This window comes from Hyperoodon ampullatus (assembly GCF_949752795.1).
Source record: "Hyperoodon ampullatus genome assembly, chromosome: 7".
NCBI classification, from domain to species: domain Eukaryota; kingdom Metazoa; phylum Chordata; class Mammalia; order Artiodactyla; family Ziphiidae; genus Hyperoodon; species Hyperoodon ampullatus.
In genome coordinates this window covers 59,722,560-59,745,775 of record NC_136920.1, presented here as the reverse complement: position 1 = coordinate 59,745,775, position 23,216 = coordinate 59,722,560, and the positions used below count along the sequence as shown (strand labels likewise).

At 37.3% G+C, this 23,216-nt stretch overlaps 1 protein-coding gene across 2 annotated transcripts in view; it reads right to left on the bottom strand.

Annotated features, from left to right (window-relative positions):
* FCHSD2 (FCH and double SH3 domains 2) overlaps positions 1-23,216 on the bottom strand; it is a gene marked incomplete at both ends in the record, with an annotated part of 298,329 nt that overhangs the window by 41,283 nt on the left and 233,830 nt on the right. For both annotated transcript variants that reach the window (XM_079708869.1, XM_079708870.1), the window contains one exon: positions 7,897-8,013. In XM_079708869.1, the coding sequence (XP_079564995.1) occupies positions 7,897-8,013 (117 nt within the window). The remainder of the gene's footprint in view (positions 1-7,896; positions 8,014-23,216) is intronic.

Below are 23,216 nucleotides of genomic sequence, written 5' to 3'. Positions count from 1 at the left end.
GGGCAGTTCATATCCTCTATCCATTTTTCTACTTTTTTTGTCTTTTTCTTATTACTTAAATATATTTCCTTCTAGATATTAGTCATTTTTCTGTTATTTATGTCACAAATATTTCCTCCCATTCTATTCCCTTTCTCTTCACTTTTAAAAGTTCTTTTGTTTTACAGAAAATTTTTATGTAGTCATATTTATCAATCATCTTCCTTTATGGGTTCTGGGTTTTGTGTCTTACTTAAGAAGCCACTGGTCATATGCCAAAAACATTCTATATGTTTTTGTTTTTTAGTTTTTAGTAGTCTTGTGTCTAGCATTTAGCTCTTTAATTCTTTTGAAATTTACCTTGTATATGGCAGAAGGGAGAAATCTAACTGCATATTTTTTCCCAAATACACAGACAATTGCTTTAATGCGACTTACTGAATAAATCCTTTCCCCAAAGATCGGAAATACCATTAACATGTTTTTGATTTTTGATTTACTTATTTTTTATAAGTTTTTTTAAAAAGTAATTTAATATTTATTTATTTATTTATTTTTGGCGGCATTGGGTCTTCGCTGCTGCGTGCAGGCTTCCTCTAGTTGTGGCGAGTGGGGGCTACTTCCTTGTGGTGCACGGGCTTCTCATTGTTGTGGCTTCTTTTGTTGTGCAGCATGGGCTCTAGGCGCACAGGCTTCAGTAGTTTCAGCACATGGGCTCAGTAGTTGTGGCTTGCGGGCTCTAGAGCACAGGCTCAGTAGTTGTGGAGCATGGGCTTAGCTGCTCCACTGCATGTGGGATATTCCTGGACCAGGGCTCAAACCCGTGTCCTTTGCACTGGCAGGTGGATTCTTAACCACTGCACCACCAGGGAAGTCCAACATGCTTTTTATTATGAAATATTTCAAATATACTCAAAAGTAAAGAGACTAGTATGATGCACTCCTATATATTGATCACCAAGATTCAACAGTTAATGAGACTTTTCCACATTTGCTTTACCTACTATCCTTTATTTTTCTTGTGCTAAAGCATTTTAAAGCAAATTCCAGACATCCTGTCATTTCATTCCTATATGTTTTAGTGAAAGTCTCTAAAAACATGAACTTAAAAAAAATACAACCACAATACTGTTATCAGACCTAACAATAATTCCTTGGTAGCCTTAGTATGCTGTTCAGGGCTTTCCTGGTGGTGCAGTGGTTAAGAACCGCCTGCCAATGCAGGCGACACAGGTTCAAGCCCTGGTCCAGGAAGATCCCACGTGCCAAGGAGCAACTAAGCCCATGTGCCACAACTACTGAGCGTGGGCTATAGAGCCTGTGAGCCAAAACTACTGAACCCATGTGCCGCAACTAGTGAAGCCCGTGCTCCACAACACGAGAAGCCACCGTAATGAGAAGCCCGCATACCACAACGAAGAGTAGCCCCTGCTCGCCGCAACTAGATAAAGCCCACAGGCAGCAATGAACACCCAACGCAGCCATAAATAAATAAATAAATGAACAAACAAATAAATTTATATATATATGTAAAAAATATGCTGTTCACCATTAAAATTCCCTGTCTGCCTGAAAATGACTTTTTAGGGTGGTTTGTTTGAATCAACAGCTAAAGGTCCATACATACACAGATCATTTTTTTGGATATATTTGTTAACTCTTGTATGATACTACAGTTTTAATTACTATAATCATTACTGCATCTTTCAGTATGTGTTAAGGCACAAATGTCTCATTATTGTTGTTACTGGCTATTCTTGTACATGAAGAAAAATTCAGATACATTTTAGGATCAGACTGTGAAGTTTCTCTAAAAATATTTTTTAAGTTTCATTGGGATTTCACTGAAATTACAAATAAATTTAATTAAAAAACCACATAACAAAACGTCAGAGAAAGACAAATACTGTATGTTATCACTTATATGTGGAATCTAAAATATAAAACAAACTAGTGAAAATAACAAAAAAGAAACAGACTCACAGATATAAAGAACAAACTAGTGGTTACCAGTGGGGAGAGGGAAGGGGGAGGGGCAAAATAGGGGTACGGGATTAAGAGGTACAGACATGCATAAAGTCAAAAAGCTACAGGGATGTATTGTACAGCACAGGGAATACATCCAATATTTTATAATATAACAAATGGAGTATAATCTTTAAAAATTGTGACTCACTATGTTGTACATCTGAAACACATAATATTATAAATCAACTATACATCATAAAAAAAAGAATTTAAAAGTTAAAAAAAGATCCACAATATTTGAATCTCTCCAATTACCCATGTCTTCTTTGATTAAAAAAAAAAAGTCTTTCTTCTTATAGGTCATGACACTGGTTGATTTATCAGTATTTTATTGCTGTGGTGAATAATTTTTTTCCAACTGCATTTTGCAATTGATTATTATTTCTAGCTAATATGAAAACTAATGATTTTTGTACGTAGTCTTGTTTCTATTGACTTTACTGAACTCTTAACTATGTCTGATAGTTTGACAGCTGGGTCTCTTGTATTTTGGGGGGGTACACAATCACCTCATCTATAAGTAATGACAGATGTACCTCTTCCAAATATTTAAACACCTTATCTTTCTTTCATTAAGAGCATTGACAAAGTGGTGATCACAGGTTACTGTTTTCTTATTTTATCATTGTGGTAGGTAGAATGGTCTCCAAAGATGTCCACACTCTAATCCCTGGAAATGTGTATATGTAAGACATAATTTACTGATATATTAGAGTTATAGACCTTAACACAGATTAACGTCTGGATTATCTGAGCGAGTCCAATCTCGTCATATGACTCCTCACAAGCAGAGAACTTTCTCTGGCTGGAGTGAGATGAGAGACAGGCCAAAAGAGAAGTCAGAGAGATTCCAAGCATGAGAAGGATGCAATGCACTGCTCCTGACTCTGATGTAGGAGCCCATGTGCAAGGACCAGAGAGAGTGCCCTCTAGGAGCTAAGAGTAGCCCCTAGCTGTTACAGTTTAAAGAACTGTTATCAGCCCTACGGTTATAAGGAATTAGATTCTGACAACAACCTGAATGAGCTTGGAAGTGGATTCTCCCCCAGACGCCAGCCCAGTGGACACCTTGATTTCGGTCTTGTTAGAGATAGAGCAGAAAAACCAGCCAAGCCCACCCAGACTTCTAATGTATAGAAGTGTGAGACAATAAACTTCTATTGTTTTAAGCCACTAAGTTTGTGGTAATTTGTTATGGCAGCTATAGAAAACTAATACAACCATCAGCTATAATGTTTGCTCTAAGTTTCAGGAAGCTATCCTTGTCAGAGTGAAAAAGTCTTAATCCAGCTGGTTGGGAATTTCGTTTTACTTTTTAATCACTAAGGCATACAGAATTTTATTATGTGCTTTATTGGCAACTATGACAATAATTATATAATTTTTCATCTTTATTCTATAAACGCATTTTATTATACTGATATATTTTCTAATGTTGAATCGTCCTTGTACCCTAGTCATGTGCTTAAAACAGTTGGATTTTTATTAAATTTTATTTAGCATTTTTACAAGTTTGTTACATCTTTGTTAAAAATCAGTTGACCATATATGTGTGTGCCTATTTCTAGACTCTTCACTTTGTTCCATTTATCTATAAGTCTATTCTCACACCAATACAGTAACATCTTGATTACTGTAGTTTTGTGTCTTGAAATCAAGTAGAGTAAGCCCTCTAACTTTATCCTTATTTTTCAAAATTGATTTGGCTATACCAGATGATTTGCATTTCCATGTATGTCTTAGAAGCATTTTGTCAATTTCTACAAAAAAACCCTGCTGGGTGTTTGACTTGGATTTCATTCTATATATGGACTAACTTGGAGATAAATGGTATTTTAAAAATATTGAGACTTCTATTCCACTGGTCTATATGTTCTTATGCCAGTACTACAATGTCTTGAATACTACAGTTTTGTAATAAGTTTTGAAATTTGGAAGTATGAGTCCTCCAACTTTGTTCTTTTTTCAAGACTGTTTTGGGTATTTGGAGTCCCTTGAGATTCCATACGAATTTTATGGTAAGTTTTTCTATTTCTGCAGTAAATACTGTTGAGATTTTCATAGGGATTGCATTGAATCTGTAGATCATTTGGGGTGGTATGTCATCTTAACACTACCTTCCATTCTGTGAAAGGAGGATGTCTTTCCACTTATATATGTCTTTTTAAATTCCTTTCACCAGTGTTTTATACTTTTTAGTGTACAAGTATTTTGCCTCTTTGGTTAAGTTTATTCCTAAGGATTTTATTCTTTTTGATGGAAGTGTAAATGGAACTGTTTTCTTAACTTCCTTTTCTTTCTTTTTTATGTTTTGCTTTTTAAATTTATTTTACTGAAATATACTTGATTTACAATGTTGTGTTAATCTCCTTTTCTAATTATTCATTGTATAATGTATATTATATGGTGTAGAAATGCAACTGACTTTTGTGAGTTAATTTTGTTTCCTGCAACTTTGCTGAGTTTATTAGTTCTAACAGGTGTGCGTGTGTGTGTGTGTGTATGTGTGTGAGTGTGTATGTGTGTGAAATCTTTAGGATTTTCTACATATAAGATCATGTTGGGACTTCCCTGGTGGTCCAGTGGTTAAGACTCCATACTCCCAATGCAGGGGGCCCGGGTTCGATCTCTGGTTGGGGAACTAAGATCCCACATACTGCAACTAAGCCCACATGCCACAACTAGAAAATCCCATGCGCCACAACTAGAGAAGAGTGCACGCTGCAATGAAGACCCAGAGCAGCCTAAATAAATAAATAAATAAATGATCCTGTCATTGGTGAACAGAGATAATTTTACTTCTTCTTTTCCAATTTGGATGCCTTTTATTTCTTTTTCTTGCCTAATTGCTGTGGCTAGCACTTCTAGTGCTATATTGAATAGAAGTAGTGAAAGGGGGCATCCTTGTCTTATTCCTGATCTTAGAGGAAAAGCTTTCAGTCTCTCACCATTGAGTATTACTGTTTTTTAACAAACTGAATATATGCTTCTTTGTGTTTTACCTACCTGGGGTTTGTTGAACTCCTTGGATTTGTGGGTTTACAGTTTTTGTTAAGTTTGGACAATTTTCAGCTACAATTTTTTTCAAATATTTTTCTCTTTCATTTTATTGCTTAAACTATACCTTACTAGATTAAAGCCCATCAGAGGTCACACTATAAAGAACTAGAAAAGTCATTGAAATCTGTCTGTCTCTACCTCCTAGCAGAAAGACTCAACATGCCTTGACAACAGAGAGGGGAAACAGATTTATTTTTAACATGTGAACATTTACTTTCAAATAGAGTCAGACATTCTAGTGGAAAAAACCTCTTTGTGTGCTTCATATTTTGAAGTATAAAGCTGCAGTAATTAATCTCATCACTGTTTATTAGATGTGTGGTAGACAGATAACTTGTCTTTCTAGTTCACAAATTTTTTGATTGAGACAAACTGTATTAGAGGAACTGTACCCAAAAGCCTTATCTGTCCTTGAATCTGATTTAGATGATGAGATTCTAGATTTCAAGCTGGAGTCTGATGCTGAGCTTTGGGGAATTTTGGGTGAAGAGGAGAGTTATATTTTGCATGCAAGAGGCATGTGAACTGTTATGGCCAGAAGTTAGGCTGTGGCAGATTGTGTTTTTTGAAAAACAGCTACTACAGTATTTCCCATTCCACACGTTCTTCTAGAACCTTGCAATTTCCCCACCAAGAAATATTGATACTTTATGACCTCTCTCCTTGAATCTGGACAGGGCTTTGTGACTGCCTCAATTAATAAAAACATGACACAATTAAAATCTTGTTATTTCTGAGGCTAGATCAGAAAAGATGATATAGCTCTTACTTGGCTCACTCTTGGGGCTCACACCTTTGCAGCCCTGTGCTACCAGCTACCATGTAAGAAGTACAGCTAATCTGAAGCCACTATGTTGGAGAAACTGTATGGAGAGACCACAAAGAGACAGAGATGCATGAGGCGCTCTTATTATTCCAGTTCCCAGCTGTTCAAGTCTTCCTGGTCCAAACACCAGATATTTCAGTGGGGAAGCCTGTGAGATAACTCTAGCACCAGCCACTGTCTGATTGTAATTACATGACAGACCCCCACCCCCACCCCCTAAATGAGAACTGCCAAGCTGAGCCCATCCAATCCCCAGAGTAGTAAGAAACAATTTAAAAGATTCTCTTTTTGTGGCATTAAATTTGAGGTGGCTTGTTATGCAGCATTGGAACACTGAATTCGAGATGCCTGAGAAAAGATATGACTGTGAAAAGAAGATGTTAAAGTAGGCTAGAGGATATATGTATACACAGAAGAAAGGCCCAATGTTGGAGATGGTAATTTATTATTTGTTGGTAAATGAAACCACGGCAGTAGTAAAGACTGCCTAAAATGAGAATAAAGAATAAGAAAAGAAGATAGCCTAGTATGGAAGCGTAAGGAATTTAAAATGTAAATGTAAGATGAAGAAAGAAGAACCTTTAAAAAATCTAGGAATGTTAGAGAGGAAAAGGAAAACCATGACAGTGTTTAAGTCATGGATGACTAGAGAAGAGAATATCTCAAGACAAAGGGAACTGTCAATTGTGATACAACTGCCAACGGGTTCAGTAAGATAAGAAATTAGGGCTTCCCTGGTGGCGCAGTGGTTGAGAGTCCGCCTGCCGATGCAGGGGACACAGGTTCGTGCCCCGGTCTGGGAAGATCCCACATGCCGCGGAGCGGCTGGGCCCGTGAGCCATGGCCGCTGGGCCTGTGCGTCCGGAGCCTGTGCTCCGCAACGGGAGAGGCCACAACAGTGAGAGGCCCACATAACGCAAAAAAAAAAAAAAAAAAAAAAAAGATAAGAAATTAAAGTGGCCATTTTGGATTTAGTAACAGAGACATCACTGGTAATTTTGGCGTGTGCAGTCTCTATGAATTGGTGCAGGGAAAGGGGAAGAAGGGAAAGCTCAAATGTAATGGGCTAAAAAATAAGCGGGAGGTTAGGAAATACAGATACTAAACACAGACAATTCTCTTAAGAAGCTGGATATGAAGGTAAAGAAAAAGAAAAATAAAGTTATAAATAAATGGAAAATAGAAAAAAATTTACTATATCTAAAATAATTTCTTTGTACTTAAAGTTTCATCTTTTTTTAAGATTTATTTATTATTTAGTTATTTACTTTATTTTTGGCTGCGTTGGGTCTTAGTTGAGGCATGTGGGATCTTCGTTGAGGCATGCAGGACCTTTCATTGTGGCGTGCAGGCTTCTCTCTAGTTGTGGCGTGTGGGTTTTCTCTTCTCTAGTTGTGGTGCACAGGCTCCAGGGCACAAGGGCTCTGTAGTTTTGGTGTGTGGGTACCAGAGCACACAGGCTCTGTAGTTTGAGGCATGCAGGCTCTCTAGTTGAGGCACGAAAGCTCAGTAGTTGTGGCACGTGGACTTAGTTGCCCCGCGGAATGTGGGATCTTAGTTCCCTGACCAGGGATTGAACCCGCACCCCCAGCATTGTTAAGGAGGATTCTTTACCACTGGACCACCAGGGAAGTCCCTGAAGTGTAGTCTTGAAGATACATTTTCATGGAATCTACAACTGCATCTTCAGAAAGTCTGTCTTGGAGATGAAGAGCCTAATTCAACATATGCACATCTCTTCCACTGCCCAAAAGATTATAATACACTATCACTAGTCTTCCTTAAGCAATTCTATGGCAAACAGATAAATTACTGTGTTGCTGCTAGAGGCCTTAAGGAATTTTCAAGTTTAGTAGATAGCTGAGAACATACTTCTGAGTGCTGAGAAATTATAGAAAAAACATCTATCAGATATTTTCCACATCAATAAAATTCAACTCCTTAAACTGGTTTGACATTTGCCTTAATGCTAGATGTAACCTAAGATTCTCTATCACACTTACCCGTTGTTGGTGAACAATATTTTTGTGCTCTCGTGCCACACGTGTGGCCCATTTCCGAGCCTCTTTGTTTAAACTGTGCTCCTCTGTGGTCCCAGTTTCTGATTCTAACTGTCGGCTCTACAACACAAGAGAAAACAGAGAGAAAAGTACTGTTATCCTTATTGAAATCACTAATATTTTGTAGGTAGACCAGAGGGCCTTCACTTTATCAGCACTCAAAACAGGAGGCATGCTCCACTACTGTGGGAAGCAATGTCTCATGTCACAGAAGATTAGCAGAAGACAAAGAGGACGGTATGAAAACCGTAAATGATCACAGATTTTTGTCTTACATTGCTGAACATTAAAGCTTCATCTCTAACTGTAGCATGATCCATTTTGGGTATAAAGCAAGCTAGCTAAGTAAAGAAGAAAAAGTATTCATGCCAACCTACTATGACACTAAAATAGTTGCACAGACAAAATGGAAACAACTCAACAGTTTCAATGGGATTAAAGAATCATTGCATAGAAATAAAACAATACAATAACAGCGACACAACCTATCCATCCTCAAAAATATTGGGTTTAATTTAGTTATACTTACCACCAAACCTCAAACTAGCTTTTGTCGTTCTTCTGGGTCTTAATGTCATCTCAAAGATAGGGGTGCTAGATCAAATGATTACTAAGGGCTTCTTCTTGCCCTAAAATGCTGTAACCATATTTCACAAAGAACAAACTGAAAAATCTAACTAAACAAGAGTAATATTTAACCACTATTATGCAAGGTACTGTGGAAAGTGCTTCACATAACTTTTATAACAATCTTATGAGATGGTCACACAGTCATTTTATAGAAAAGGAAATCAAGGCTCAGAGATGTTAAATAAAATTTCCAGTGTGCGCCAGATATTCAATGTTACAACTTCTCATTCCAGAATTAGAGCTCTTAACCACTACACTATTTTAACTTTCTCTAAACTCTTAAGAACCCATGAAAAAAATCTTTACTAAAATAACTAGGAAAGAAAATAATTTTTTAAAATATGAATTATCCAAAGATGATTGTAATACAAAAAGCAAAATTTTAGAGTGGAAAGATCTTTAAAAACTGAGTTTTGTGGGACTTCCCTGGTGGTCCAGTGGTTAAGAATCCACCTTCCAATGCAGGGGATGTGGGTTCCATCCCTGGTCGGGGAACTAGGATCCCACATGCTGCAGAGCAACTAAGCCTGTGCTCTGCGAGGAAAGATCCCGCATGCCCTGCATGTGCAATGCAGCCAAAAGTAAATAAATATTAAAAAAGAAAGAAAAAAAACCCAAATTGGCTTTTGCAAGGTCACATAGCTCAAAATTGGTAAATAGGATTTGATAAATTGGATTAAAAATTTAATATTTTTGTTGGGGGGACTGTAGGCAAGGTTGAAAAACGTTTACTCTATGCAGACATTTCAGCTAAAGCTAGATTATATAATGATAAATGAATTGAAACATATCCAAATCTAACCAACTTTACATTTACATTTTATACCGATTCATTCTTTGGGCTATTAGGGAACCAACTCTCTTATTATATTTATTTTGAAAAAGGATCTAGGCATTTACATTATCTGTCCTCAGAAGCCAGGGTTTAAAAAGTTAAACCCTGGATGAAGATGCAAATGTAATCTATAGGATGTATGGTAGAAAGGTATACTCTGAAGAGCCCAGGTACAGGGTTTTAAGCCAGATAAACCCAGTTTTAATCCTCTCTATGCCATTTATTAGCTTCATGATCTTGGGCTGTTAGTTAATCTGTGTCTTAGTTACAGCCAAAAATTGGTGAAAATGCCACCTATCTCATAGGGGTTATTTAGGGCAAAACGAGGTCATATTTTAAACATTCTCTTATGGTATATACATAAGCATCCAATAGATGGTAACTGCTAATGTTAAAGACCCAACAGAAAATTACTTGAAACAAAAAATTTTGTCATTACTGTTAATAAAAAAGTCCAAATAATTCCCAGGTTCTTGATAGCCCAAATAATGAACCAAAAACAAGACCAAAGATATAATGAAAGGATCTCAAAGAGAATGAACTTATAGAGCACAGAGTAGATGAGAAAGGAGGCAACTGATAGAGAAATTTAACTTTTATTACTGAGGTACATTTTAGGAACTGGTAAATGGGTCTAAAAATGTGTGTTGGCTGCATGGCCAACGTGCCCGTACAGAATCTGTACCTTTTTACTGAGTATTATCTGTGCTTAAAAGCTGGAGAAATAAAGATAGGGCTTTTTTCTCATTCCCTATGGGTTTACTATTACTCAGGAGTGCCCAATGATCAGAGCAGATCACAATTACCACTGATCGGGAGATGTGACTTTGGGACCCTCTGGGCAGGGAATAATAACACATAACTAAAATTCAAGTAAATTGATCTTTTTCATGAATTCTGAAATCAAGCCATGGAAAAACATGGCTACCTATAATACAGTTCTAGACAAATGAGAATTCCATACAAGGCAAACACAGCCCAGGGTACTAAACAATACATAGAGAAATGTTCTAATGCCACTCCGGAGATCAAAGATGAATATAAATCTGAATCTAGTAAAGATCATTACCTTTTAAAATGGTGGTATCAGTAGTGGTTGATTCCAGCAAAGGAATGCTAGTGACTGCTTCTTTTTAAAATGCTGGCTAATTTAATCATTGGTTCATACTTTTAACACTTTTCCTTTACCTCTTAAAAGTATAGTTAAAATACATAAAGGAATACAGTAGCATATAGGCTATTAAGCACAATAATTTTTTTTTTTTTTTGCGGTACGCGGGCCTCTCACTGATGTGGCCTCTCCCGCTGTGGAGCACAGGCTCCGGACACGCAGGCTCAGCGGCCATGGCTCACAGGCCCAGCCGCTCCGCGGCATGTGGGATCTTCCCGGACCGGGGCACGAACCCGTGTCCCCTGCATCGGCAGGCGGACTCTTAACCACTGTGCCACCAGGGAAGCCCTAAGCACAATAATTTAAAAAACACTGTTATTTTCCTGAAGCAGAACATGAGACTTTTACAATTAAATATCAAACAGTACTGTAGCCTAGCTCTGGAAAAGTGCACTTATTTAACTTGATTATTTTTAAAGAGGCATATATTATAACATAACAATTCTCAGAGTAATAGTAGCACAAAAATAATTCAAATAAATTACAAACTGAAGAGAAATGCTATAAAAGGAATTTCCTATCGACTTCTAAATGTAGATTAGGTAGTTTTTTATTAGTCTGTCAGTTTGGGTTATTTGATAAGTTAGGTCAACTAAATGTGATTCTTGGAAACTTTGGAAACATCAGATTTCAAAAATCATACAAGCTTTAATAAAAAATTTCAGAAGCAGATAGGTCTTTTCCTGGAAAATAAATGTCAATCCAAACACAAGCCTATGCTTTTGAGTACTGTTCCCTCTGGTTGGAATAACTCCCCTATATTTTTTTGTCCACAGACAAATTCCTAGTTATTCTTCAAATCTCAGTTCAAGTCCTTGTTCTCTGTGAAATCTTCCCTGACTTTCCCAGAGAGACTCAGTGGCTCCTTCACTTTAGACATATCTCCATTATATTAATTTATTAATTTGTTAGACATCTACTGAGTGGCTACTGTCAGGTCAACATCACATTATACTGTGACTGCTGCATGTATGTTTCCTATTTGTCTTTAGGCAATCTGAGGCCTCGAAAGGATACATTTCCTGGCATCCAGCACCACGCCTAATAGTACACAGAATGCCCTCAGTAAAGGCTGATAAACATATAACCTAAAGTGAGGGGCAGGCCACCAGATTATTAGAATGGTGCCTTCAGAGGGACAAGAGAATAAACATACTGAATTAGAATCAGTTTCTAATAGATGAAGGAAAGTATTTTGTGTAGGGAAGAACAGAATGAACAGAGGCGAAAGGGGACTAATTTATTGAGAACCATGCATTTTAATACAGGTTCTCAAAGCTCACTTGAGGATTGAGATCCCTCTCCCACTTGTAAAATAAAAGGTCTCTTTCTTCATGTTTAAATTCTCACTACAAAATCCACTCAAAATGGATGACTAAGGAAGGAATTTTTTTTTGAATCTCCCAATTAAGGAATTTTTATACATTTTATTTTATGAAATTTATTTGTTCTTTAAAAAGCAGGGCTTCCCTGGTGGCGCAGTGGTTGAGAGTTCGCCTGCCGATGCAGGGGACATGGGTTCGTGCCCCGGTCCGGGAAGATCCCACATGCCACGGAGCGGCTGGGCCCATGAGCCATGGCTGCTGAGCCTGCGCGTCCGGAGCCTGTGCTCCGCAACGGGAGAGGCCACAACAGTGAGAGGCCCGCGTACCGCAAAAAAAATCTTCCAACAAACAGAAGCCCAGGACCAGACGGCTTCACAGGCGAATTCTATCAAACATTTACAGAAGAGCTAACACCTATCCTTCTCAAACTCTTCCAAAATATAGCAAAGGGAGGAACACTCCCAAACTCATTCTATGAGGCCACCACCACCCTAATACCAAAACCAGACAAAGATGTCACAAAGAAAGAAAACTACAGGACAATATCACTGATGAACATAGATGCAAAAATCCTCAACAAAATACTAGCAAACAGAATCCAACAGTACATTAAAAGGATCATAAACCATGATCAAGTGGAGTTTATCCCAGGAATGCAAGGATTCTTCAATATATGCAAATCAATGTGATATACCATATTAACAAACTGAAGGAGAAAAACCATATGATCATCTCAATAGATGCAGAGAAAGCTTTCGACAAAATTCAACACCCATTTATGATAACCCTCCAGAAAGTAGGCATAGAGGGAACTTTCCTCAACATAATAAAGGCCATACATGACAAACCCACAGCCAACATCATCCTCAATGGTGAAAAACTGAAGCCATTTCCTCTAAGATCAGGAACAAGACAAGGTTGCCCACTCTCACCACTATTATTCAACATAGTTTTGTGAAGTTTTACCCACAGCAATCAGAGAAGAAAAAGAAATAAAAGGAATCCAAATCAGAAAAGAAGAAGTAAAGCTGTCACTGTTTGCAGATGACATGATACTATACATAGAGAATCCTAAAGATGCTACCAGAAAACTACTGGAGCTAATCAATAAATTTGGTAAAGTAGCAGGATACAAAATTAATGCACAGAAATCTCTTGCATTCCTATACACTAATGATGAAAAATCTGAAAGTGAAATTAAGAAAACACTCCCATTTACCACTGCAACAAAAAGAATAAAATATCTAGGAATAAACCTACTTAAGGAGACAAAAGCCCTGTATGCAGAAAATTATAAGACACCGATGAAAGAAATTAAAGATGATACAAACAGATGGAGAGATATACCATGTTCTTGGATTGGAAGAATCAACATTGTGAAAATGACTCTACTACCCAAAGCAATCTACAGATTCAGTGCCATCCCTATCAAACTACCACTGGCATTTTTCACAGAACTAGAACAAAAAATTCCACAATTCGTATGGAAACACAAAAGACCCTGAAAAGCCAAGGCAATCTTGAGAAAGAAAAATGGAGCTGGAGGAATCAGGCTCCTGGACTTCAGACTATACTACAAAGCTATAGTAATCAAGACAGTATGGTACTGGCACAAAAACAGAAATATGCATCAATGGAACAGGATAGAGGGCCCAGAGATAAACCCACACACATATGGTCACCTTATCTTTGATAAAGGCTGCAAGAATATACAGTGGAGAAAAGACAGCCTCTTCAATAAGTGGTACTGGGAAAACTGGACAGCTCCATGTAAAAGAATGAAATTAGAACACTCCATAACACCATACACAAAAGTAAACTCAAAATGGATTAAAGACCTAAACGTAAGGCCAGACACTATCAAACTCTTAGAGGAAAACACAGGAAGAACACTCTATGACAGAAATCACAGCAAGATCCTTTTTGACCCACCTCCTAGAGAAATGGAAATAAAAACAAAAATAAACAAATGGGAACTAATGAAACTTCAAAGCTTTTGCAGAGCAAAGGAAACCATAAACAATATGAAAAGACAACCCTCAGAATGGGAGAAAATATTTGCAAATGAAGCAATTGACAAAGGATTAATCTCCAAAATTTACAAGCAGCTCATGCAGCTCAATATCAAAAAAAACAAACAACCCAATCCAAAAATGGGCAGAAGATCTAAATACACATCTCTTCAAAGAAGATATACAGATTGCCAACAAACACATGAAAGAATGCTCAACATCATTAATCACATCATTAATCATTAGAGAAATGCAAATCAAAACTACAATGAGATATCATCTCACACTGGTCAGAGTGGCCATCATCAAAAAAACTACAAACAATAAATGCTGGAGAGGGTGTGGAGAAGAGGGAACCCTCTTGCACTGTTGGTGGGAATGTAAATTGATACAGTCACTATGGAGAACAGTATGGAGGTTCCTTAAAAAACTAAAAACAGAACTACCATACGACCCAGCAATCCCACTACTGGGCATATACCCTGAGAAAACCATAATTCAAAAAGTCATGTACCACAATGTTCATTGCAACTCTATTTACAATAGCCAGGACATAGAAGCAACCTAAGTGTCCATCGACAGATGAATGGATAAAGAAGATGTGGCACATATATACAACGGAATATGACTCAGCCATAAAAAGAAATGAAATTGAGTTATTTGTAGTGAGGTGGATGGACCTAGAGTCTGTCATACAGAGTGAAGTAAGTCAGAAAGAGAAAAACAAATATCGTATGCTAACACATATATATGGAATCTAAAGAAAAAAAAAGGTCATGAAGAACCTAGGGGCAAGATGGGAATAAAGACACAGACCTACTAGAGAATGGACTTGAGGATACGGGGAGGGGAAGGGTAAGTTGGGACAAAGTGAGAGAGTGGCATGGACATATATACACTACCAAACGTAAGGTAGATAGCTAGTGGGAAGCAGCCACATAGCACAGGGAGATCAGCTTGGTGCTTTGTGACCACCTAGAGGGGTGGAATAGGGATGGTGGGAGGGAGGGAGACGCAAGAGGGAAGAGATATCGGGACATATGTATATGTATAACTGATTAACTTTGTTATAAAGCAGAAACTAACACACCATTGTAAAGCAATTATACTCCAATAAAGATGTTAAAAAAAAAAGTAGCCATTAAAAATGAAGTACATTTACTCCTCAAATACGTTTACGTTGTACATATATAATATTTACTTCCCAAAGAAACCTAGCTGTGTCATCCTGGCTAATGTACTTAACTTCCTCTCTGGGCCTCAGCTTTCTCAATTGAAAATCAAGACATCTGAAGATGAGATGAAATCTCAGATCCTTGCCAGTGCTGAAATTAATTTCAAGAGAACAAACAGGCTCATGCATTGGCTGTAAGCAGAGGGAACAGTGTGTTTCTCTGGATAAGAGACCCAGAAATTTTGCTATTCTACTGCTACTGCTCTGAGTTCCAAATTTCTTTTTAGCATTATCTGAGAGCCTCGCCTAACTCAAGAACAGAAGAGCCTCTGTAAAAATGATAAAAATATTCCTAAAACATATTTTTAATTTACTTGGAATTTTAAATTCATGACATAATTTTAGGAGGTACTGGAGATGAAAAACATAAAGACAAACCACTTGACGGGAGGTCAGGATGTCAAATTTCTGAGATGGTTAGGGAGTATAGATAATGCAGATATTAGATATCTATGATATACTACTGAATGAGAAAAAAAAGCTTAAATTCAAGTCTATTTTAAATCTACTTATACAAAGTTGTGTATCCGCATCTATGTAAGTAGGTACCTGCAGAGAGATGTTCAGAAGGATACTGACCAAAATATTACCAGTGGTTACCTATGAACAGTGAGGGTTTAGGTGAAAACTTTTTTTATGCTTTTTTATAATTAGAAAACTAAAAAGCTATGTTAATTTTAAAAAGGGGTATCATTTATTGACTATTTAAGCTCTGTGCTAACTGCTTTACATACATTTAGTTCTCAAAACAATACTAATAGGGACTATTCTCAATTTATAGGTATGGAAATCTAGGCTCAAAAAAGGTATGTGCCTTTCTGAAGCCACTTAGCCAGTAAGTGCTGGATCTAGAGCTTGTATTGAGACCTCTTGAGATTCCTTGCTATTTTTATATGACCATACTGTCTCATTAATTATTCTATTTATCTAACGCCAATATTGATAACATAGAGAGATAGTAATATTGAAAAAGACATTGCTAAAGTACAAATTTCTTTTCAATGAAATTTTGTCTAGGCTTTTACTTAAATGTTAAGACATCTTTTGATTTAGGGACTTTCCTGGTGGTCCAGTGGTTAGGACTCCGCACTTCCACTGCAGGGGGCATGGGTTTCATCCCTAGTCAGGAGGGCAGAGAGCTAAGATGCCGAAAGCCGTATGGTGCAGCCAAAAAAAAAAAAAAAAGAAAAGACATCTTTTGATTTAATTTTGTTTTTAGAAAAACAAAAGCCAAACTCTTTCAAGAGTTTAGGAAGGCTTTCAGAGCCTAGCAATGTTGTTTTTAAAAATTACCAATCTTGGGCTTCCCTGGTGGTGCAGTGGTTGAGAATCTGCCTGCCAATGCAGGGGACACGGGTTTGAGCCCTGGTCTGGGAAGATCCCACATGCCGCGAAGCAACTAGCCCGGTGAGCCACAATTACTGAGCCTGCGCTCTGTAACAAGAGAGGCCGCGATAGTGAGAGGCCCGCGCACCGCGATGAGGAGTGGCCCCCACTTGCCGCAACTAGAGAAAACCCTCACACAGAAACGAAGACCCAACACAGCCATAAATAAATAAATAAAAGTTTAAAAAAAAATTACCAATCTTTTTAGAAAGTAATATTAAAATACAGTCTTTTCAAAATTTACAGTTATTAAATAACTTTAAAGAACTACACTACAGAGTGTTTTTTTTGTTTTTTTTTTTTTTGGCTGCGCAGCTTGCGAGATCTTAATTCCCTGACCAGGGACTGAACCCAAGCCCTTGGCAGTGAAAGTGAGGAGTCCTAACCACTGGACCATCAGGGAATTCCCGCTCATTCCAATATATTCTTGATATATTAGTCTTTAAGTCATCTTAACTGTTTTGTCCTTAGACAAAGATACGATTTCAGTTCATTTTAAGGTTAGCATAAGGGTATAGAATGTTCAGACAGATATCTGAGCCTGCACGCAGAAGGACAAAGTGAGTACGGATAGAAAAGCTGATTTTCACACAAGAAACACAGTCATTATTTTTCAAGTCTGTAACCAAAATATAACCATTTGAAAGAGAGGAAAAGAGATAGTCATGTATGATGAATGAAAACCACTAACAGAGTAAAATACTAGCATTCCAACCCGTTTTTAAGAAAGATAATGTTAGGGTTGTCATGCTAATATCGTATGCCAGGAACAATCTTATTAACCCTCATTCAAGGGATCTGCACTACTTGTTTACTGTTAGATAAGAGATGTATTGTGTTAAATATTTGATCCAACTTATTCTTTATGAAATTTACTACTACACTGTTAATTATTTTAAGAAGGTTAATTATTATCTGTTCTCAGAAGGACCTCTTCAAGTAAAAAGCATCTGGATCTTTGTAGGCTATTATATTCTTAGCACTCATGTTTATACAAGTTCACAGTCCTGTAATTTTGAGATCCAAAACGCTCTGAAAATCGTTAAGTTTTTTTTCTTTTTCTTTTTGGTAAGTTTGGAGCTAAAATTTGACTTGAACTAAAGAGAGGTTATTTATAGTTTTCATTTATTTCATTTGATGTGAATATTCAAATCTTTTATTGCAAAAATGCTGTGTTTGATCACTGAGTACTTCCACACATCCTGCTCAGGGTGTTACATAGTATATGACAGATGGATTACCTTTCTAAAACCTGAAAGATTCCAAATTTTGAGACACACTGACAAAGCTTTTGATAGGAGATTGTGGATCTTTTTTTTTTTTTTTTTTTTTTTTTTGCCACACTGCACAGTATGTGGAACTTTCCCAACCAGGGATCGAACCCGTGCCCCTTGCAGTGGATGTGTGGAGTCTCTACCACTGGACCACCAGGGAAGTCCGAGACCGTGGATCTTTAAGTCACATATTTTGTGGAGAGAAGTGTAGCAGTGTTCCTTGTGAGACATAATTTAACTTATTCTGATTTAACTATGCTTGGATAGCAGCACTTTCACTTAGAAGAGAAGTGGCAACTCATTCGGATAACTGGGTTGAGTGTGCCTTGTTTCTCAGGGGAGTAAACTGGAAGACAATTAATGTTGCTTGAGTTTTTGAACATTTCTGGAAAACCTTGGACAACTGAGGAAGAGGATATACAATTACAATAAGGCTGGGCTGAGGAGCTAATGAGAACTCTGAGAAAGGCATACCCTTCTCTTGTCTTGGCTTAGAATACCAAAGGTAAATCTGAAAGGAGAATATGTTCCTGACATGAAAACAGAAGACTACAAAAAAAACCTTGTGTCTGGTACCCTCTAGACGTATGTAGAGGCATGACTGGATGGAACAACCTCAAGAGGAGTATACCTTTAGTTTGGTAGCTCCAACAGAGACTTTGCTTTAAGAGCTATAATCACAAGGTATATTAAAAAAAAAAGTGAACTTCCAGGCTCCTTGCATGTCAGTACGTTACCAAGGCATCTATGGAAAGCTCTGGATTCCTCTCAATGGCTAGAAAAGGCACCAGACTGGGAGAAAGATTATATAGATGGTAAGTTTTCTGTGAAAAGTAAGTCCTTTTTGAAAGGCTGAAGAACTTAGACCCCTTTGAACACTTGACTGTAGGTACTGCTGATTCTAGAAAGTGACACATGTCTATAATCAGGGTCTTTCATTTTTGGATACTGTTGCCAGTATATGTACAGGATGATGGTACCTATTTACCCATCAGGAGGATTTTTCATAAATTCTCTATCACAATGCTTTCATGATGATGAGCCAATGCTATATGCAATATAAGATTCCCATCAACAGAAAGAGCCACTTGTAACAATCAGAACTTTCAGGTAAATTCTCTGCATGATATATTGACTCCATATAGTCTTTTATAGACAAGGGCATTTTTGTTAAATACTTATTTTTAAATAGATACATAAAATGCCCCACGTAAGTGAAACGTTAATGTGCAAAATCCTAATTGCAGCAAGTGTTCTTCTTAATATAACTGTTAATCTATAGAAGGCAGAATTAAACATCAGAACTAGCAGTTCAAATAACAGGAAAAGATCATATGTTGGAAATTTAATGTCAGCTCTTTTATCATTATCTGTGAAGATCTTATTATTTGCAGTTCACAGAAGGTAAAGAGGAAAAGGTCTTCTCATCCCCACCAGGAAGTTTGAGGGAAACGTTTCCTTAAGTTTTTCCTGCTTGTATAGGTCATACTTATCTAAATTTCGTGGGCGTGCATGTTTCTCGTATTATTTCCCATCCCAGGTTGACCTTGTCCTTTTTCATAGGATGTGAGGAAATGCTCCCTAAGGGTACACATCACTAGTTCTGGTAATGGAAGGGAGACACACTGAGATGTATACAGGGCAGAGAGGTGCTGAGCAAGGCAAGTCATGTACTTATAAGAAGAATAAGAATGGACACTAATTGTTAGCTATTGGCTACTCTTTATTCCACACAGATTGCCTTTTAGCCTTAAAAACTGCCGAGAGGTTGGTGAGTTATGCCTTGTAGAATAAAACAGCAGAAGTCCCAAGGGACTTTCAGTGATAGACTTAGTAAGGGAGTTGAGAACTGGGGGCCATGACTGCAATATTTTAATTAATTAATTAATTAATTTGTTTGTTTTTTTGCGGTACGCGGGCCTCTCACTGTTGTGGCCTCTCCCATTGTGGAGCACAGGCTCCGGACGCACAGGCTCAGCAGCCATGGGTCACGGGCCCAGCCGCTCCACGGCATGTGGGATCTTCCCGGACCGGGGCACGAACCCATGTCCCCTGCATCGGCAGGCGGACTCTCAACCACTGCGCCACCAGGGAAGCCCGACTGCAATATTTTATAATCTTGGTAATGTCTTCTATATTTGATATTTTAGTATTTCTTATAGTAATTAGTGGCACAACCTAAAAAAATGAAATGTGCCTGTCTTGTGGATAGAAAAAAAAAAAATAAGGCTGTCAACATTTATTTTCTATCTACTATGTGCCAGGCACTGAGTCAAGTTTAATTTTCAAACGCAATAAAGTATAGTCATTTCATACAAGGAAGCTGAATCAAAGAGGTTAAATATATATAAATATGTAAATAAAAATAAACATATACCTTTTAAAAAAATTCTATATATATGTGTTAGCATACAGTATTTGTTTTTCTCTTTCTGACTTACTTCACTCTGTGTGACAGACTCTAGGTCCATCCACCTCACTACAAATAACTCAATTTCGTTTCCTTTTATGGCTGAGTAATATTCTATTGTACATATGTGCCACATCTTCTTTATCCATTCATCTGTTGATGGACACTTAGGTTGCTTCCATGTCCTGGCTATTGTAATTAGAGTTGCAGTGAACATTGTGGTACATGACTTTTTGAATTATGGTTTTCTCAGGGTATATGCCCAGTAGTGGGATTGCTGGGTTGTATGCTAGTTCTATTTTTAAGGAACCTCCATACTGTTCTCCATAGTGGCTGTATCAATTTACATTCCCACCAATAGTGCAAGAGGGTTCCCACTTCTCCACACCCTCTCCAGCATTTATTGTTTGTAGATTTTTTGATGATGGCCATTCTGACTGGTGTGAGGTGATACCTCACTGTAGTTTTGATTTGCATTTCTCTAATGATTAATGATGTTGAGCATTCTTTCATGTGTTTATGAAGAACCTAGGGGCAGGACAGGAATAAAGACGCAGACCTACTAGAGAATGGACTTGAGGACACGGGGAGGGGGAAGGGTCAGCTGGGACGAAGTGAGAGAGTGTCACGGACTTACATATACTACCAAATGTAAAATAGATAGCTAGTGGGAAGCAGCTGCGTAGCACAGGGAGATCAGCTCGGTGCTTTGTGACCACCTAGAGGGGTGGGATAGGGAGGGTGGGAGGGAGGGAGACGCAAGAGGGAAGAGATATGGGGATATATGTATATGTATAGCTGATTCACTTTGTTATAAAGCAGAAACTAACACACCATTGTAAAGCAATTATACGCCAATAAAGATGTAAATAAATAAATAAATAAATAAACACAGCTAGCACATAGCACAGCCAGGATTTGAATCCAAAGCCCATGATTTCTCATTGTACAACACCTGTATGAATCTCTAATACAAGTATGACCCATGTGACAGCTGAATGACTCTTCAACATAGAGAGCCTGATAAATGTAAATTCTCTCATTGGGACTTCCCTGGTGGTCCAGTGGTTAAGACCCTACGCTCCCAATTCAGGAGGCCTGGGTTCCATCCCTGGTCAGGGAACTAGATCCCGCATGCCGCAACTAAGAGCCCTCATGCCACAACTAAAAAAGATCCCACACGCCACAACGAAGATCCCACATGTGGCAACGAAGACCTGGCACAGCCAAATAAATATTAAAATAAATAAATAAATAAATTCTCTCTCACAGAATATCCTTTTTTGGGGGTGGGGGGAATAAAAATTTTAGGCTACAGGGCTACTTCTGCTCTCACAACTACTGAGCCCATGTGCCACAACTACTAAAGCCCACGTGCCTAGAGCCCGTGCTCTGCAACGAGAAGCCACCCCAATGCGAAGCCCATGCACCACAACAAAGAGTAGCCCCCGCTTGCTGCAACTAGAGAAAGCCTGTGCACAGCAATGAAGACCCAAAGCAGCCAAAAAAGTAAATTAATTAATTTAAAAAATTATTTTAAAAAATTTAGGCTACATTCCATATCCTTCTCAGAACAATCTTGTATTAAAAACTTTCATTTCAGTGAAGAAAGGTGAACTTTACTATTTCTAGAAAGATTTTTGACTTTCTGGTATCATCTGATACCAGAAGATATAAAGAAGAATAAAGAAAGGATACTTTAGAAATCAGTAACTTGACATGGAAATATTTCAGTATTAACCATGAGCCAGCTACTAAATTACTACATCAGATGAAACTTGACACTGATCGCTGTCACTTGTAACCATCTTATGGTTAAACTAAGATTCCTAATTTAATTCTATGGCTGCACAGAATAGATAATTGTGACCTTATAAAATCATTTTGGCCAGTTCCTTTTGGTTTATCATTCTAAAACATGACTCAAAATAATCATATATTAAAATAAAATGAAAAGGAATTTTGATTTACCAGCAGATAAAAAAAGGTAAGCCACAAAAAGAAGAAGTGCAATAGTTTCAACCCTTAATTAAATTCCAGTGGTAATACTGTGACTGTATGTTTTCAACTGGACATTTTTGACTTTTGTAGGGAAAATACTGGAATTTGAAATGGGTTATATTAAAAAGTTTTTTTAAAAAATGTTAAGATAATATATGAAAACCTTCCGAAGAAAATAAGTTACATTTAAGCATGGTGGTGACTTTAAAAGTCCTATGGCTTTCCTGAATGCATCTTACCTAAATCTAGATCAAATATTTATTGACTACTCATCTCTATATAAGGCAAGGGTATATACAAATTATACACAATAAATATCTATTGAGTGAATAAAAAATGAATGTGCTAAATCCATTAGGAGTTCAAAGTTCCTAATATAAATTATAAAATCCAAAATAAAATTAAGGAACAATATTGTCCTGCAGGGGGAATCCATCTGCAATTATCATATCACTGTCCTACTTGAAAACATTCCATAGTTCTCCATATACTACCATATGTAAAACTCATACACAAAATCTGGCTGCAACCTACATTTATGGTGTTGTTCAACACCTTCACCATACCAAACCTACTTGCTGTTTCAAATACAGGTAATGAACTTTCAAGCTTTTCTGGCTCCAACACTTATTAGCTGAGCGATCTTGAGCAAATTTTTTTTGTTTTCTTTTTTTTTTTTTTTTTGGTACTTCTTGTGTGTTATTTGCAAATGGGTGAGCCTTACAAAATGGGAATATTAGAACAAAGCATGCAAACATTTTTATAGTACTTGAAACATATTGCCTTGAGCAAATTTCTTAACCATAGTTTCCTTGACTATAAAATGAGGATTAAAAAGAGAACCTAAAATATAGGATTGATGAGAGGACTAAATGAGTTAATACAGGCAATGCAATTAGAAAAATATCTAGCATGAAACAAATCTTCAGTGAATTTCACCTATTATTTTCATTATTTTCAATTGTTATTTTCACTTCCTGGCATG